Raw genomic sequence first — 16,530 nt, 5'->3', positions numbered from 1 at the left:
TCCTGTAAGAAGTCCCCTGGTCGGGATCCAGCCCATCGGACCAAATGAATTGGACTCCCCTGCACTAAGCTAGAATCATGTATCTTCTGGTGCACGTTTTCCCTCCAACCCAATGAATCTTGCATTCTTTGCTGTTTGGTGGCATTGCTTCAACAAAGCGGGGGCAGGAGGGGGGGAGGGGGAAGAGAGAGAGTCCTCTCATCCCTCTCATCCAGATTAACCTATATGCTGGTGGGCAGGGCACCCTCTCAGGAGGTGGAGGAAAATGAATGAACTCCATCAGGCTGAGGAGGCCATTGAAAGTAGGTCTTTCACATCTTTGGTGACTGTTCTACACTGCTGTATAAAAACTGGGCAGCAGCATCACTGCCACATTTTAAATGTGTGAACTTTGCTCAGTACTTGTAAGCGGTAGTGAGCACCTACCTCCAGAAGAGAATTCCATGCTGAGAGGACAGAGGTGCTGTCCTATTTAAGAGGCTGGATTTAAGATAAGCCCCAAGTCTCAGGACTTCCGCTTGGCTCAGGTGGATGATTTAAGGTAGCTCCCTGCTTACTGTTTTAACTTGTTGCATCCTATTCTGCAGTGCCTAACTCTTCCCATGCACTGTACAAGAGGCAGAGGTGCTTAAGGCTGTGGACACTCATTACATTTGTAATGCTACAAATGCCCTGTTGTGCTACAGAATGTGAGTGTACACACATGCAGACTGTCTGTAGTGCTGCAAAAGTGGCACAAGCACTGCAGAACTCTTCCTGTTTGAAACAGGAAATACTCTGAAGTGCTACATTTTGTAACACTACATGTAATGTAGCAAGTTATATATAGGGCTACAGAGGGTCTCTTGAACCCCCAGCATCCCATAGTGCTCCATTCTCCCTCCCTGCACTCTGAGGAGTAGGGTGAAGATTGGCTGGCTCCCTGACAGCCCACCCAGCTACCACTGGTATGGCAACAGCTGGTATCCCTGCTGCCAGCAGCTAAGGAGGCTTCCCGCAGTTGGATCATCTAAGGGCTGCCCCACAATTCAGAAGCAGCCCAAACAGCTGATGCCACTTTCTCCCCTGCTGAGAGCAGGCAGAAGCTGTCAAACACAGCCCCCCCACCCCCCTTTCCCTGTCACCATGCATGAGGGTGGTGGGGGACAAGACGAGCAACTCTGCTCACCACCCCTGAGGCAGTGGTGGAGGGGATGGAGAGCTATTTTTGTTAGCTGCTGCTTCTAGTTTGGGGGCAACAGACTGAAGTCAACTTATAACTGACAGCCTGCCCATCTTCCCTGGCAGGCTGAGAGGGTAGGCTGTCAGTGATTGGGCTCATTGCCTGGCTCCCCTGTGAGCAGGGGAGCAAAGGAGAATCCTTCTACTTGGAGAGCACACCTCACAGGCCATGTCTACACAAGATGCTCACTTCACAGTAGCTCATACCTACTGCACAGTAGTGTCACGGGGCATGAACTGTGATGTGACGCTACTACGCAGTAGTAATGAACTACTGTGCAGTACTGATGAGCTACTACACAGTCAACATCACCACAAAGCCATGTGAGGATGCTACTGCACATTAACTCCAGTTACTACGCAGTCATTTAGTATTTGGATATGCAAGTACTAAATGACTGCACAGTAACAACAGCACAGTCAGTGTCTCATGTAGATGCAGCCACAGTGACTTCATAGCATTCCAGCCAAGGGGCTGTGTGCACATGCATTCCCCTACAGTGTTTTATTTTTGTAGGGCTACAAAATACCATACTCTTTGTAGCACTATGAAAGATCGTATGCCCATAGCCTAACTGAGGGCTCTGAATACCACTTATGTGGTCAGGCATCTAATAAGTACTGCAACACTGAAGTTTCAGGTGCCTAAGTCTTTTTTTTTTTTATTCAGTCCTGAGATCTTTAATGGAACAGCTAAGAATCTGGCAATGACTTACAGTTAGGTTTGAGTTCTTGCCAGTTTATGTGAATAAGTGAAATGTAGATCAAAGTATGGAAAAGTGATTTTGAGGCATCCTTAGTAATACATAGAAGGAAGACTATTTAATACCTAATTCAACAAAACACTTAAGTGCACACCTAACTTTCATTATGGTGGAACTTAAAAAGCATGTCCATTAAGGTGCACAAGTACTTTTCCAAACAGGAATAGCTCTAAGCACATGTTTACAATGAAACACAGGTCCTAATGCTGCAGTTATTTCACAAGCTTTATTCTTTTATTAAAAACAAATAAAGTGAAGTTTACTAGATGGTATGATAAGCTCTGGTACCTATAATAACAGCATTATCCAGGTAAATTCTAACTCAGATAATTGCCTGCTTTCCCCGCAGTTTCAGCTGGATACAGTATCCTTCACCTGTCATAAGTACTGCATATGGTTACTATGTGCTATTAAGCAGTTGGCATACTTCACCCTAGAGGTGGTTACATTTCAGTGATTATTGAAATGGTTATTACCTAATGCTTCAGAGGACAATTAATTACTTCTGTAATGGCCCTATTCGATTATGCATGCTGTATCGTTACGACCCTCCATAGCCTTTACATATTACTTTATATCTACTAATTGGCTTATAAATGTAGGAAGGATAGAATTCCCTCCTGCCTTCTCCAGTGATCACTTTATGATGTAGGGAGGATGATTTGATTATCTTAGCTTGACATCAGTTGTAGACCAATGACCAAACCCCTTTCAAAGTCAGATCCTTGCTAAAACTGATTAAAATGAAGAGCAAATAAAAACAACAGATAAAGAAAATAGATTAGAATTCATGCTAGGAATGAGTTCTGTGTACATATTTTTCAATTGCAATCAGTTTTCAAACACCCCAGAATTTGTGGGTATTTATAGCACATATTCTGATTCAGTCTGCTTATACATCAGGGCTACTAGTAAATAATAGATCTGGATTCTACAAAGATTCCCCTTCCTGGGAGGCAGTGTGGGATGGGGCAGTGGGAGGTGGGGGTTGCACAGGGCCGGATGCAGTAGGAGCTGGGGCATGGGGGCATGTGCCCCGCTTTGGCTCCCCCATGCCATGCCCCTGAATGAGTTGCGGGGCTCTGGTTGCTCCATGACCCGGCCCAGGTGGGGCCCCATTCATGGTGACTGGGACCTGGTCAGGCCAGGTCGTGGGGCAAATGGAGCCCGTCGGCTCCTCCAGGGGCACGGCACAGGGAAGCCAAAGCTGGGGGCTGTGGCCCCTCAGTCTGTGCACGGGGCAAGGGTGGGCTGCAGCTGTGAGCTGTGCTCAGCCTCTGCTCCCTGCCTCACTGCTGCTACTTTGACAGAGGCATAGTGCCATGTGAGTCCCACCACTGCGGGGGTCAAGCAGCAAGGTACATGGCGCCATGCTGCTATCAATGCAGCAGCAGTGGGGCAGGGAACAGAGGCTGAGCACAGCCTGCCACTGCAGCTTGCCCTTGCCCCATGCACAGACTGGGGGGCCACAGGCTGCACTCCTGGTTAAGCCATGGGGATCTGTTTGCCCCATGACCCAGCCCAGCCCAGGCCTTATTCATGGTGATTGGGGCCCTGGCCAGGGTGGGTCATGGGACAATCAGAGCCCAGTGGCTCCTCCAGGGGTGTGGCACAGAGGAAGGGGGGAATGGGCCCAGATATGAAGTGGGGCATGGGCCTGGACCCAAACCGGCAGGAGGGGGAGAGGGGGAATGAGCCCAGACCCGAACCTGTGGGGGGAGGTGGGGATGGGCCTGGACCCAGGGGCAGGGGGGAGACGGGCCCAGACCCAGACCCAGGGGTGGGGGACGGACGCAGGTCTGTGTCCCTGCCCACCGGTCATTGTTGTTGGGTAATTTACTACTAATCATATATACTCAAAACGACATGAGATTGGCTGCTCTGGGATCTATCTATCTATCTATCTATCTATCTATCATATACAGGGTCTTCATAAAGTTCTTGTGCACTTTTAAAATTTAATAACTTAGGTTGTAGGTGTGATAGAAACAATCTGTAAATGGCATTTATAAGCAAATGTATTAAGGTTTTAGGACAACTAGAGTACACAATGCTAGACTTCAACATAACCACCATCCATCATGATATAGTGCTCAATCTGATTTTCCAACTCCTTGAAAACATTTCCCAGTTGCTCTTGAGTTACCTCACTAATTGCATTGGTGATCCTAGCCCTAAGTTCCACCAAAGGACGTAGTTTTGACAAGTAAACTACACTTTTAACATGTCCCTATAAGAAGAAGTCCAATGGCGACAAGTCAGGTGAACAAGGTGGCCAAGCAATTGGTTCACCTCTGCCTATCCACTCACTGGGAAAATGTCATTTAGGAACTGTCATACATTCAGAGCATAGTGGCACAGAGCTCCATCTTATTTAAGAATAAATTCATTATTACTTATGAAGTCTAGCATTGTGTACTCTAGTTGTCCAAAAACTTTAATAAATTTGCTTTTAAATGCTGTTTACAGATTGTTTCTATCATACCTACAAGCTAAGTTATTAAAGTTTAAAAGTGCACAAGGACTTTATGAAGACATTGTATATATGATAAGAGAACTGGGAATGATTGAACAAAAAACGGAGTCTACCTCTGATAGCATAGATATTTATGTATCCTATCCTATCAGATATATTATATAATATCTATATTTGATAGGAGAACTGGAATGATTCAACACCTTCTGAGCCAGCCTACTTGCAGCTTTCTCTGTGACACACAACTATACTCCCTCTACGTGTCTCAAGAACTGGAAATCCTTTGCAAAAGCTATCCTGGGACCCAGTCTCACACTGATGGAAGGCAATAAAGGGTTCTCTTTTGAATTCAGTGGAAGAATAATCAGGCCCAGAACCCATTTTCCAAAAGAAGTGAAGAATCAATGTCTCTGCCACCCTTTAAAAATCATTCTGGATGTTAGCATGTCAACAAGACTAGAGTTCTTTCAAATACAGCACTTGTGGTTTGATTTTCTGGGTGTTGCCTCTCTATTTGTTAGATTGTTTTTTTTTAACTTGCTTCTCATGTTTTTTGTTTCATAGGCTTTACTCTTGTCTATTGTTTGTAATTTTAACTTTGTTCCACAGCCCCTTTAGCTTAAGTTCCATTGAAGTAATTAAACTCTAGTTGCAATTTATTTTTACATCTAATTTTTTAATCTGTTTCCCATCTCAGAATGGAAAAAAAAAACCCTTTCCAGTAAACTTCATAACCAAATGGGGGATGATGGGTGAAGCAGGGGGGGGGGGGGGGGGGGGGGGGGTTATCCTTGGCTTTGGTCTGTATTGGATCTGACTGGTTGTTTTGTTAATGCTTCTTTAATGTATTTTATGGCAGGATGGTTAGTTGCCTTGTAATAGTCACCTTCTGCATGAATTAAATACATAAATGAAAAGATTATTATATCCTGAAAGCCCTCTGCTGAAGTGCTGAAACATAGAGACCTCTGGTGCCATTAGCAAATCTGTACATTGAGCAGGGGCCAGGATCACAATTTCCACATACCATACATAGGTGGAGGGCTTGTTATTCACGGTATCCCGCCTACTGGAGGATGCCACTATTGTTGCTGACATTGCTGACCATGACCTGTTGCCAGTTCTTCGAGATTAATCCTCTGCCTCTCCAGCAGCCGCAGATAAGTGTTTTGATATATTGCTAGATGGATAGGATTTGCAGTGTCTCGCAATCCTGCTGATACAAAATGCCTTTAAGATCCTGCCTTTCCCATCCTAATCTACAAAGGAAACAGGAAAAAGGAACTTAAACTCCCTGTACTCAGACAGCAATGAGACTGTTGCAGTTTGCTCCTGCACTGCAAGTTTTTGCCTTTGACTTGTAAACAACAGCCCTTGTACCATGCAAGTGAAGAATAACCAGTGAAGGGTATACTCTGTTAAAGGATATTCCTAACTCCATGAGCTGCTGTGGAAACTGGATGGATACATTTTGGAAAGCATGGACCCTTTAGCACACTTACTTCTCTATGGATTCAGCCTGATGATTTCAGGTAAGACTTCATTTTAATTTCTGCCATGCCACAGCTCTACTGTTTCTCTCACAATACATGGGGGGCTCACTTCTTAAATCCCTGCTTTAGTGAGTTATCCTTACTAGCTTAATTGTTGATCTTGACTTTGCCTACATAAAGATTTCTCAGATGAAGAGAGGGTAATGCATGCAAGTAGGCAGATCTTGTAAGCACTAAATGTAAAGTTATAATTTCATTAATGAAAAGGTTATTTCATATCATGGTAATCTCCAAGGTCAGAGATGCTTTACTCAAAGATGATCATTTTCTGAAGCACAAGGAAGCCTATCCTTTTCCATGGGCTTTCAGTCATTCAGCATTAAAGTACTGTGTGACAAAGTTGTTTGTGTAGTTTTAGGAATAGGTTAGACAAGGACTTGTATGGGATGGTTTGGATGGGAATGATCCTGTCTTGAGTAGGGAGTTGGATTAGATGACCTCTGGAGGTCCCTTCCAACCCTAATTTTCTATGATTCTATGCTTTCCTTGCCGGCATCTCCGTCTGACCATCTTCTAGAAAGTCTCCTCAATACGACACACAAAACAAAGCCTGGGAAAGGGAAACAAGCCTGAGAGACCTTGAGATAGCTTTACAGCAGAACTCTTGTTCCTTGTTCACTCCTAAAAGTTCAGCTTCAAATCTCATTTTGATAGTGACAGGACATTTCTAGTTTAAATGTCACATGCAGTACAACTTCACATGATGCTACTGTAAGAAACAGAAGGGAACAGCAAAGGAAAAAATGTTTAACTGTGGTATAACTTGCATTACAATTTATTGATCAGGTAAAAAAAATTTAGAAATAGCATCTAAGTATTTAGAAAAGTCTGAAGATATATGCATACAAAAATTTAAATTTAAATTTGGAGTGTGGATATGTGTGCATCACTACATAATTACTATATATCATTTACTGCTCTCTTGCGATGTGAGTGTCTTGCTAGTTGTAGCTTTAGAGCAGTTCATGTCTCATTTCATTACTGACTTCAGGGATAGTTGGAGAATCCCCTGAGCATTATGAACAGAGAAACTAAAAAGAAAATTTCAGTTTATCTGAGCTCCTTTGCTCAGAAACTAATCATCCCTGAATCTCCCTTCCCCAGAGCAAACTCATATTGCACACGCTGTTTTCTGCAGGAAGCAAGTAAAATTCATTAACACATTGGAATGTGAGAGAAACAAAGGCTAGCTATGCAGATTAACAATAAATGTGGACAGTATGCTCATGTGAGTTCAGTATTGAAGAGCTGCCAGTCACAGCCTTTTCCACAGGGCTTGACCAGTTAGGTGTGTACTGGAGTCACACCCATCTCAATAGATCTGTCAGCTTTCCCACTTTTGTTCAAGTGTGATATCATGTTTCCTGGGGCTAGCGGTGGAAGACAATGCTAACCCGCTTTCCTCTAGATACAACAGGCGGAGTCCAGGAAAGCAGTATTGACATTCCCTAAGCAGGAGAGGCATTAAAGTCAATGCGACTGACAGACTGTGAACTGACTTAACCTTTTCCTACATGATGGTGGACTTTTGTGGGTGTGCTGCTGATCTACTCCACCCTTGTTCTAAGGTGGGGACTGTGCCTCTGGGCTTGGTTCCTAGTTACATCAAATACACTGTAATTTAATTTCCTTATATCAGCACTTCATCATCTTCCACAGCCAAAAGGGTCCATTACACAAGATGCTGTTAAAGAAAGGATGGGATAAATTGTGTAGTTTTCTTCCACACTGGACATTTGGGCAATCCAAAGCACATCTCCATTTATTCTGACAAGAGGGTTAGATTTAACTCCAGAGTTGGACATTAAATAAAGCCATGCATCTGAACATGCTTGCCCTTGCTAAGATTGTTTTTCTCTTCATTTTGCCCATGAACCACCATGAGAGGTTGAATGAAGAAAATGGATCAAAACAACCTGGACACATAAGCTAGTTTAGAAGAAAATTCCATTTTCATAGCCTGAGACTGTCTCTGTTTGAGTGGGCACAGCTCTCATTGCTCACCTGTTAATGTTAATGGACCAAGCAAGGATATGTTTGGAGTAAACAGCATCGCTTGTCTTCTAATAAGTAATAAGATTCTCAGCCAGATTGGAAATTTAGGTTGGTATTGCACATTCAAACTGACTCTTGCTAAGTGCAGTTAAAATGCAAGTAGACACACATTCAAGCGGTTTAGCACATGTGAAGTGCCTTCATGGCATTGCAAAGTTGTTTCCTTTCAGGCAAGAGTTATCTCCTAACAGGTACTAACTTTAATAGGCCACTATATTCAAATGGCTTGAAACTGTTGTAAGTGAACTTGTGACAAGGCTCTTAATCACAGTTTCTCCTCTTGGTTTTGGTATTGTGTTGGAGCTCCATTCCAGCAAGATGGAAGCCACAACCTTTGGAAAGCCAACAGTAATTAGGAACAACTTCTAATTAATTTTACAAACTGTTCCTGGCAGGAAGCGTATACATTTTCAGGCCACTAGGATGAACTGCATCTGTGAAGTTTTGCTTAGTACCAGGAGTGGGAGAAACCAATGGGTCTCTAACTGCAAGAATAATTTTGATTCATTTTTATCTGTTACATTTTAATCCATATATGGTGGCACCACCTAAAAGCTACTCTGATCACCCAGGAAAAGATGCACCAAAAGCAACTTTACAACATCACTAAAATAAATAACTCCATGATAATTATTTATGTATCCAATGTGAGGTATATATCACAAAAGGATCTCTGATCCCTACTTGGGGTATACGGATGCTACCATAACACAAATTACAAATAATTATTTATCTTATGATGTGTATAAATATATCCCTCACATATATGTAATTAAAATATGTAGTCATACATAAAAGTATATTAAAGATAGTATTATAATATAGATATGTCAAAACAAGGCATACAACTACACAAGTGCTCATTGCACAGAGTGGATGGTTAAAATAGTCCTGGGTTTCAAGAATTGTTTTTTTCATTTTGTGAAACATTTTCTCCCCCTTAGTTTAAACCAAGGGAAACATAAGTAAAGTTCTCTTCGGTATCTCTAGCCAGTATGACATTTGACAATAGGGTTCTTATTCTTGCCTTGCTTCTGGAATCACCAGAGAAATAAGCTAAAATAATACACAGCTTTAAAGCTTATGTTTTTGCCAGTGTCAAAGAGAACTTGAAATATGTTCTGCTTGGACAGCTGTAGGTTGCCAAGTGTGTCCTAACTGAAGCAAATAGTCAGGTTTAGATTGAGATTGGTGATGTCAGCGATTTCAGTATAACTAATAGACTATGAAACTATAAAAAATATTTTACTTTGAAATGGCCCTCAGCAAACAATTTAAGTACTCTTGAATTTGTGTAAAAAGCTCTAATCTGGATTGTATTGCAACAGAGGAAAAGGGCTAGCGTTTTTGGTTCCTCCTCTCCAGATGTGTGTGGTTTATGGCATCTAGCAAGTCCATCTGTTTGCAATCCTCTGATCAGTTACATGAGATGGCAAAACAGTGTCCTGGTATTATTCTAGTGATGCAGACAAGTTTCTGTAGATTTTTTTTTCAGAGAGACTCTCCAGACAATCCAGAAGTTATGGTCATGATGCAGGACTAGCTGTTTGAAATTCCGTAGCCTGCTACAAGTCAGGAGCAAGAGTGTGACTTGGAGTAAATATCATAACTGTATGCAGGAGATCTGTCTAAATGATCACGGCTCTAAGATAGATTTACTATCTGGTTGCAAAGAAAACCTTCCAGATGTAACCTGATACACTGCTATCCGACTGGAAAGATAGGTAATGAAAAACAACAACTGCAACCTGAACAGACTGCTTTAAATGCCCAGTGCAGCTCCCAAGGGACATATTAATTTAGGGCTGCCACCAATATTCCCAGGGAACAGTTCCAGCATCTGGGATTAGCAGGAGCAAAGAAGCATTGCATTAGGCCCTAAATAATTGCACCCAAAAAGGTAAAGTGAAGTGCCATTATATTCAGAAGGAGATGGGTATGATTAGAAGTGGTTGGAAGGTATGAGTTGAAATTTTGTTTTGGTGAATTTTTGGCTGCTTACTAAAGCCAAAATGGTTTGCATAGATGTATCGGTCTCCACAAAACTTTCATCTGGATTGTTGGGGAGTAAGTGATCTAGGTGGCCAGGATAGTGCACTGGAGTGTAGGAGACCTTAGTGCAACTCCTTGAACTGCCTGATCCAATGTGATATCGGTTATAAAGCAGTACTCTGAATCAGGCACAGCAGAGATTTTTTCCACATCCAACACCAATATCCTACGTGCAAACTCTCTCCTTTTTACCCAAAACATACTGGAAGGGTTTTGATTTTCAGCGGGCATGTCTACATGTGCAAATGCTGTGGGGTGGGTTTACTCTAGAGTAAATTACTGGGCAGCCATCTACAGGTGCAGTGATTTGGGAGAAGATTTGGTGCTCCTGGCAGCAGCCACTCCCACCCCCTCTGGCCCTGTACCAGCCCCCTGCAGCAGCCAGGGGGAGCTCCCCCTGCATGCTAGCCCAGGGGCTGGCAGGGAGGGCTAGGAGACAGCTGTCTCCTGGCAGGGGATGGGAGATTGTTCCCTGCCCCCAAGAGCTGCCTGCTGCTGGGGTGGGCTCCAGTGGCAGAGCTGGGCAGAGACAATGTCTCTCTACCCTGGCAGCAGGAAGCTCCAAGCCCCAGCTCCCTAATCGGGGGTAGGGGGCTTGGAAAGAACTGCAGGGGAGGGGGGCAGGTCTCAGCCCCCTGCCCTGATCTGCCGGTGGAGCAGCTAGCGGCAAATGCAAGTAGCAAGTTAACTACAGAATAAATTACCTTGCAGGTGTAGATGGCCGACCAAAAGCAAATTTGCTCCCAGTGAGTTGGGCAGTGGGGGGCAGGAAATTGCTCTAGAGTAAATCCACCCAGCAACATTTGCACGTGGGTGCATCTACACAGATGCTGTCATATGCCACAATAAATTACTGCAGCTTAAATATACGTGTAGACGGTGACATCAAGATTAGTTTACTCTGGCTTAGATTGAGCTAGAGTATATCCAGGCACATTAATTGCACATGTACACGCACCCACTGGTTCTGATTTTTGTTTCATTAAGACATAGCATTTTTGTTTCATTTGTCCTGGTGTAATGCCCACAAACTAATGTAATTATACTGGCATAATACTAGTGCAAGAGGAGAGTCAAATCCCTTGGATTCCCATATACTTCAGTCAATTTTATAGCTCATCTATGTAATCTCCTAAATTGATGGGCAACAAAATATTGGTTTTTTAAAGAAATGGTGGCACAGCTTGGGTTCTGGGTCCCTTAATCAAGTTTTCTAAAAAGTAAGGGGTGGAGTTACAGAGCCTAGATGGAATAAAATACTTTCATAATAATAAAAGGGAAAAACCTAGAAAATAATTATTTCAGGGGTATTTTCTACTTATCATTGTCAGAAACTCAAGCACAGCAGCAGTATGGTAATATTGGGGAAGTGCAGAGGGAACCTCACTACCAGGGTCATGTAACTGTCCTGGTTGAATAAATAAATAGCTTAAATGGGGAAAAGTAACATCCTTGCTGGAATGCCTTTGGTGACTTTGAATATATAAGATGTTGTTGCTAACTGAAGGTGACTGGCTAATGAAGTTAAATTTGCAAATATAGCTCTTGGGACCTCAAAATGGTTGTTTTCCCATGGTTATAGCATAAGTTGGAAAGCAAATATATTGGTGAATTCTAAAATGCTTTTTTGGTGGCCTTTGTTCCTTTCTTTGGGTTTGGCCTTTACCTTGCAAATATTAATGTATTTGCAGAATTTATGACTAATTCATCAGACTATATGATGCAACTATATACTGGTATTTTAAAAATTGCATATATTTTAACTGCTTAATTGGAGATCCACTACTCCAGCAACTCCAGTTGCATTTTGACCTTCTTGACTTCATCACGGCATGCCTGAGCAATGCTCTTATATTCTTCCCTAGTTATTTGTCTACGTTTCCACTTCTTATTAAGCTGCCTTTTTTGTGATTTAGTTTACTGAACAGTTCCCTGATAAGCCAAGCTGGTCTTTTGCCATACTCACTAGTCTTCCTGTGCATCAGGATGGCTTGTTCCTGCACTCTCAGTAAGGCTTCTTTGAAGTACAGCCAGCTCTCTTGCGCTCCTCTCCTCCTCAGTCTTCCCAGGGGATCCTGCCCATGAATTCCCTGAGTGAGCTGAAGCCTGATTTTCTGAAGTCCAGCATCGTTACTCTGCTGCTCTCCTTCCTTCCTTTCCTCAGGATCCTGAACTCAGTCATCTTGTAGTCACAGTTGCCAACCACTACTATATTTCCCACCAATTCTTCCCTGTATGTGGGCAGCAGGTCAAGAAGAGCACAGCCCCTAGTTGGCTGCTCCAGCACTTGCACCAGGAAGTTGTCCCTAATACTTTCCAGAAACTTTCTGGATTGCCTGCGCACTGTTGTATTGCCCTCCCAACAGATGGCAGGGTGATTGAAGTCCCCCATGAGAACCAGGGCCTGTAATGGGTAAACTTCAGCTAGCTTTTTGAAGAAAGCCTCATCCACCACTTCCTCCTGGTCTGGTGGTCTACAGCAGATCACCCTTCTTTCTCTCCCCTCTGACCCTAACCCAGACACTCTCAACAGGCCTATCTCCAGCTCTGTACTAGAGCTCTGAGCAATCATATGGCTCTTCTACATATAAAGTGCAATTTCTCTTCCTCTTCTCCCCTCCCTGTCCTTCCTGAACAGTTTGTACCCATCTATGACAATGCTCCAGTCATGTGAGCTATCCCACCAAGTCTCTGCTATTCCAATCACATCATAGTACCGTGACTGTGCAAGGATTTCCAATTCTTCCTGCTCATTTTCCAGGCTCCGTGCATTTGTGTACAGGTACCTGAGGTAACTAGTTGATTGCCCTGATTTCTCAGGAAATAAATGAGAGCACCTCCCCTGTTGCCTCCTTCCGCTTGTTCTTCCTCCAGGTCTCCTGCTTCCCCACTTACCTCAGGGCTTTGGTCTCCATCCTCCAGTGAACCTAGTTTACAGCCCTCCTCACTAGGTTAGTGAGCCTGTCTGTGAAGAGGCTCTTTCCTCTCTTCATCACATGCACTCACCTGACTGCAGTGGCTCACGCCAATAGCTGGGGGGGTGTGGCGCGTTAGAGCACACCTCCCTGATTGGCTGGAGCACACAGGATCCAAAAACTGGAGAGGAGAAACCAAAAACCCTGGGCCAAGGCTAGCCCGCCCACACTGCAAGGCAGGGTTTACAGGGGAGATGCAAAGCATCCTGAGATGCTGGAGGACTGTGAGCTAACTTGAATCTGTAGGGGATCTGGGACAGAATTTCCATATACTAATTTAACCTAAATCAATTAAATCTGATACGACATCCATGCAGGTTTATCTTAAACCAGTTTCAGCCAGTTTGAAAGAAGTTTATGTGGACTGAACTTCTGTTGTGTTCATAGAGAAAGAAAATATTATTTGGGGGGCTGAGTACATATACACACACACACATACCACCAAGCAGGTAAGACTGTGGAGGAGGGAAGGGCAGGGGGAGAGGGAAAGGTCATGGCGGGGTTTAGATCTAAGTCCCCACAGTGAGTGAGGGTGGCACATGGCAGCAGGCAAATAGCATCATGCAGCTCTCAAGGCAGCAGCAGTGGGATGCAGAACCCAGCCCACAGTGGCAGCCCACCTCTGCCTCTCACAAAAGTCCAGGGGGCACATGCCCCCATGCCTCCCTTGGGGTGTGCACAGCAGCAGAACCCCCCTCCCCCACACACACACCCCTGGGCAAGCTGCCTGGGCTCCAACTGTCCCATGACCTACCCTGGGGCCCCATTCACCCCAGCCCCTACCCCTGCCTCTGCTCCAGTCCCTCCTGCACTGTGGGGGCCTCAGTCTGGCTCTCCCCATGCCCCTTCCTCTTCACAAACTTGCCTGCTGTGGTGGGCAGTGCTCCACATGCTGCCAGGCTGTAATCCTGACTGTGTGAAGGCTGTGGCTGGGTTTCTGTGCCGCTGTGTGTCCCCTGCTGCAGCCATCCAGAGTCCATGCCCAGTTGCCCTGTGGCCCTCTGCACTGCCAAAACTGCCCCATGTTTGGGGGGGCTTAGCCTCATTAGCCCCAGCCTTCTGCAACCCATGGTTGTATTATGCATTTGAACTGGTTTTCAATCACTTAAACTGGTTTATGTGTAACTTCTGCCCCCAGCCTATAAGAAGCAACAGATACCTGATTGCATTGAAAATCTATTTATTATCCACTGTCCCTGATAAGTTCTATGGCCACCAAGCAGTTAAACAGCTGTTTTTGATCAATTTGCTTTGCAGACCAAAGACAATTTGTTTAGGTCAGGGGTGTCAAACATGACTGGTATATCAGGCTGAATTCTGACCACGGTGATTACTACTCATGATTACACATCAGCTGATCTGTTGAAACTATTTTGTCTGTTGGCTTCCACCGTCTGGTCAGTGGGAATAAACCGTGATAATTTAACCCTGTTACACTCAGAGATAAACTACACTAAGTTAACTTCCACTTTCCATAGAATAGGAACAGACAGACCAAAACAAATACTTTGGATTCAGCTGAACTATGGGTATTTTCCAACCTTTCTCCCTTAAAATAATTTTTTTCATCCATTTAATGGTTTGTTTCATTTAAGTCTAGGTCCTGCAAGAATTACTTCTGAGAACAGTCTTAGAACTGGAAAGGGAATACTCATATGAATAATAGTTGCAGGATCAGATACATGTAACTGTAGAGAACACCCCTTCCCTTCCTCTCGTGTTTTGTTGATATACCATTCCTCTGCGGTTGCCTTCCATAAGACATATTCATCTCTGTCTGCACCATGATCAGAGCTGACAGGAGCATGGCAATTCCCACTTGCATCAACCTTCAAGACATTTGGTTGTATTCTACACTGGGTGCACCTACATGAGACACTTTACTGAGCAATAGAGCTAATTATTGCCTAGTACGTGTCACTATCTACACGTGCTGACCCTTATTGTGCAGTAAGTTACGGCATAGTAAGTTCAGCACTAGATGGTGATGGTGTTGTCTACAGCTACTTGAATCTGATCCTGCAACCATTATTCATGTGAGTATTCCCTTTGAAGTAAATTACTGCACAGTAAGGTCAGCACATGTAGACGGTGATGCTTACTATGCAGTAATTAGCTCGAATGTACAGTAAAGCATCTCATGTAGATGTCCCCAGAATGTAGGAGAACTGATTTTATTCTTCAGGCTCAGACCCCAGTGCCTCCCTTACTGTTGGGAGTTATCACCACAATGATAACTTATCCCAACAGAGGAAAATGCCAAACTTTTCCTGCTTCAAGAGCAAAGATCTTTCAGTGTTCTGAGAGATATAATCAATACCATAGAATCCAGGCATCAGCATAACTGTCGGAGACAGTACTATCCTATGGCAGAGTAATTTATTCCACTGCAATACACATGTAGATGGGTTTTCCAAGCACACGTAGAAAACAGAAAGGAAGGAAACAAGTGGTGTTAGCTTTAGATTGTTAACTCTAAAAGTCAATGGGATTCTTTCCACTGATTACAACCAAATGTTTCTAAAGCATCTGACTTGTTATATTTTGTTCCTTACTGCTATTTATAAGCAATAGTCTTAATTTGGTCTTTTCTTGCTATTGAGTCATGGAGGCAGCCTTGTTCCATTTGAGCAACAGTCATTTCTAAACAATGATGTATCAGCTTTGTTTTCCTGCAAAAAGACAGTTGTCAGGATGGAACTTAGTTTGTTCATGAAAGTAGTTTGGGTGCAAGAATCCGACTCAGAAGTGAAATAATATGGGTCATTGTTATCTTTGAGTCACAGAAAAAGTTAGGCATCTAGATCTCTTTAGGACATAAAAATGCTTCATTGTCTTTAAATATAGACAAGAATACATAAAAATAAGCAATAGAACTGTTTATCATTAAACTGCACTTATAGCCCAATTCTGTATGAGGAATCTTTACATCACTAGATATGGGAACATCTTTCAATTCCAGAATTTTGACAAAATATTTACTTAGAGTTTCAAATTTAGCCAATACCCTCCAAAGTTATCACAAGGTGATGGGTTTGTGGGGGGGGGGAAGGTTGGCAAAACATTGGGTTTATTTTTCCATTATCTCTACTGGCAAAGGCTTTTATTATCCCTTTAAGGAATGGGACAAGCTTGCACTGATACACTGGTCCAATATCAGATTGGTACTGATATAAAGACAATTGTCTATATTGGATATCGGCCCAATGAGGCCAATAATTTGGCCAATAAATGCCTGTACTGTGCGCAGCCATAGCGCAGCACGGAGCAGAGCCGGCAGTGTGGAGAGCTGCCTCCAGCTGGTAAGTCGGAAGGGGATGGGGGAGGAAAGGGGGATGGGGGGAGGGGCAGAGCCATGCCCCCTGCTCAGCTGGGGCGGGGCAGCATAAGAGGAAGGCACAGCTCGTGGTGGGGGGGGGACCGCTCCTGGCACC

The 16,530-nt window shown here is 43.7% G+C and overlaps 1 protein-coding gene across 2 annotated transcripts in view; it reads left to right on the top strand.

The window, feature by feature from the left end:
- Positions 1-5,587: 5,587 nt before the first annotated feature.
- Positions 5,588-16,530, top strand: part of TEK (TEK receptor tyrosine kinase) — a 73,596-nt gene continuing 62,653 nt past the window's right edge. Inside the window, exon 1 of one of the 2 annotated variants that reach the window (XM_025206966.1) lies at positions 5,588-5,993. In XM_025206966.1, coding sequence (XP_025062751.1) covers positions 5,942-5,993 — 52 coding nt within the window. In that variant the 5' untranslated portion in view covers positions 5,588-5,941. The remainder of the gene's footprint in view (positions 5,994-16,530) is intronic. The other variant, XM_014521053.2, reaches the window with a different exon arrangement.

The sequence above is a fragment of the Alligator sinensis genome, unplaced genomic scaffold, assembly GCF_000455745.1.
Source record: "Alligator sinensis unplaced genomic scaffold, ASM45574v1 scaffold940_1, whole genome shotgun sequence".
NCBI classification, from domain to species: domain Eukaryota; kingdom Metazoa; phylum Chordata; order Crocodylia; family Alligatoridae; genus Alligator; species Alligator sinensis.
This window is presented reverse-complemented; position numbering and strand designations above follow the sequence as displayed.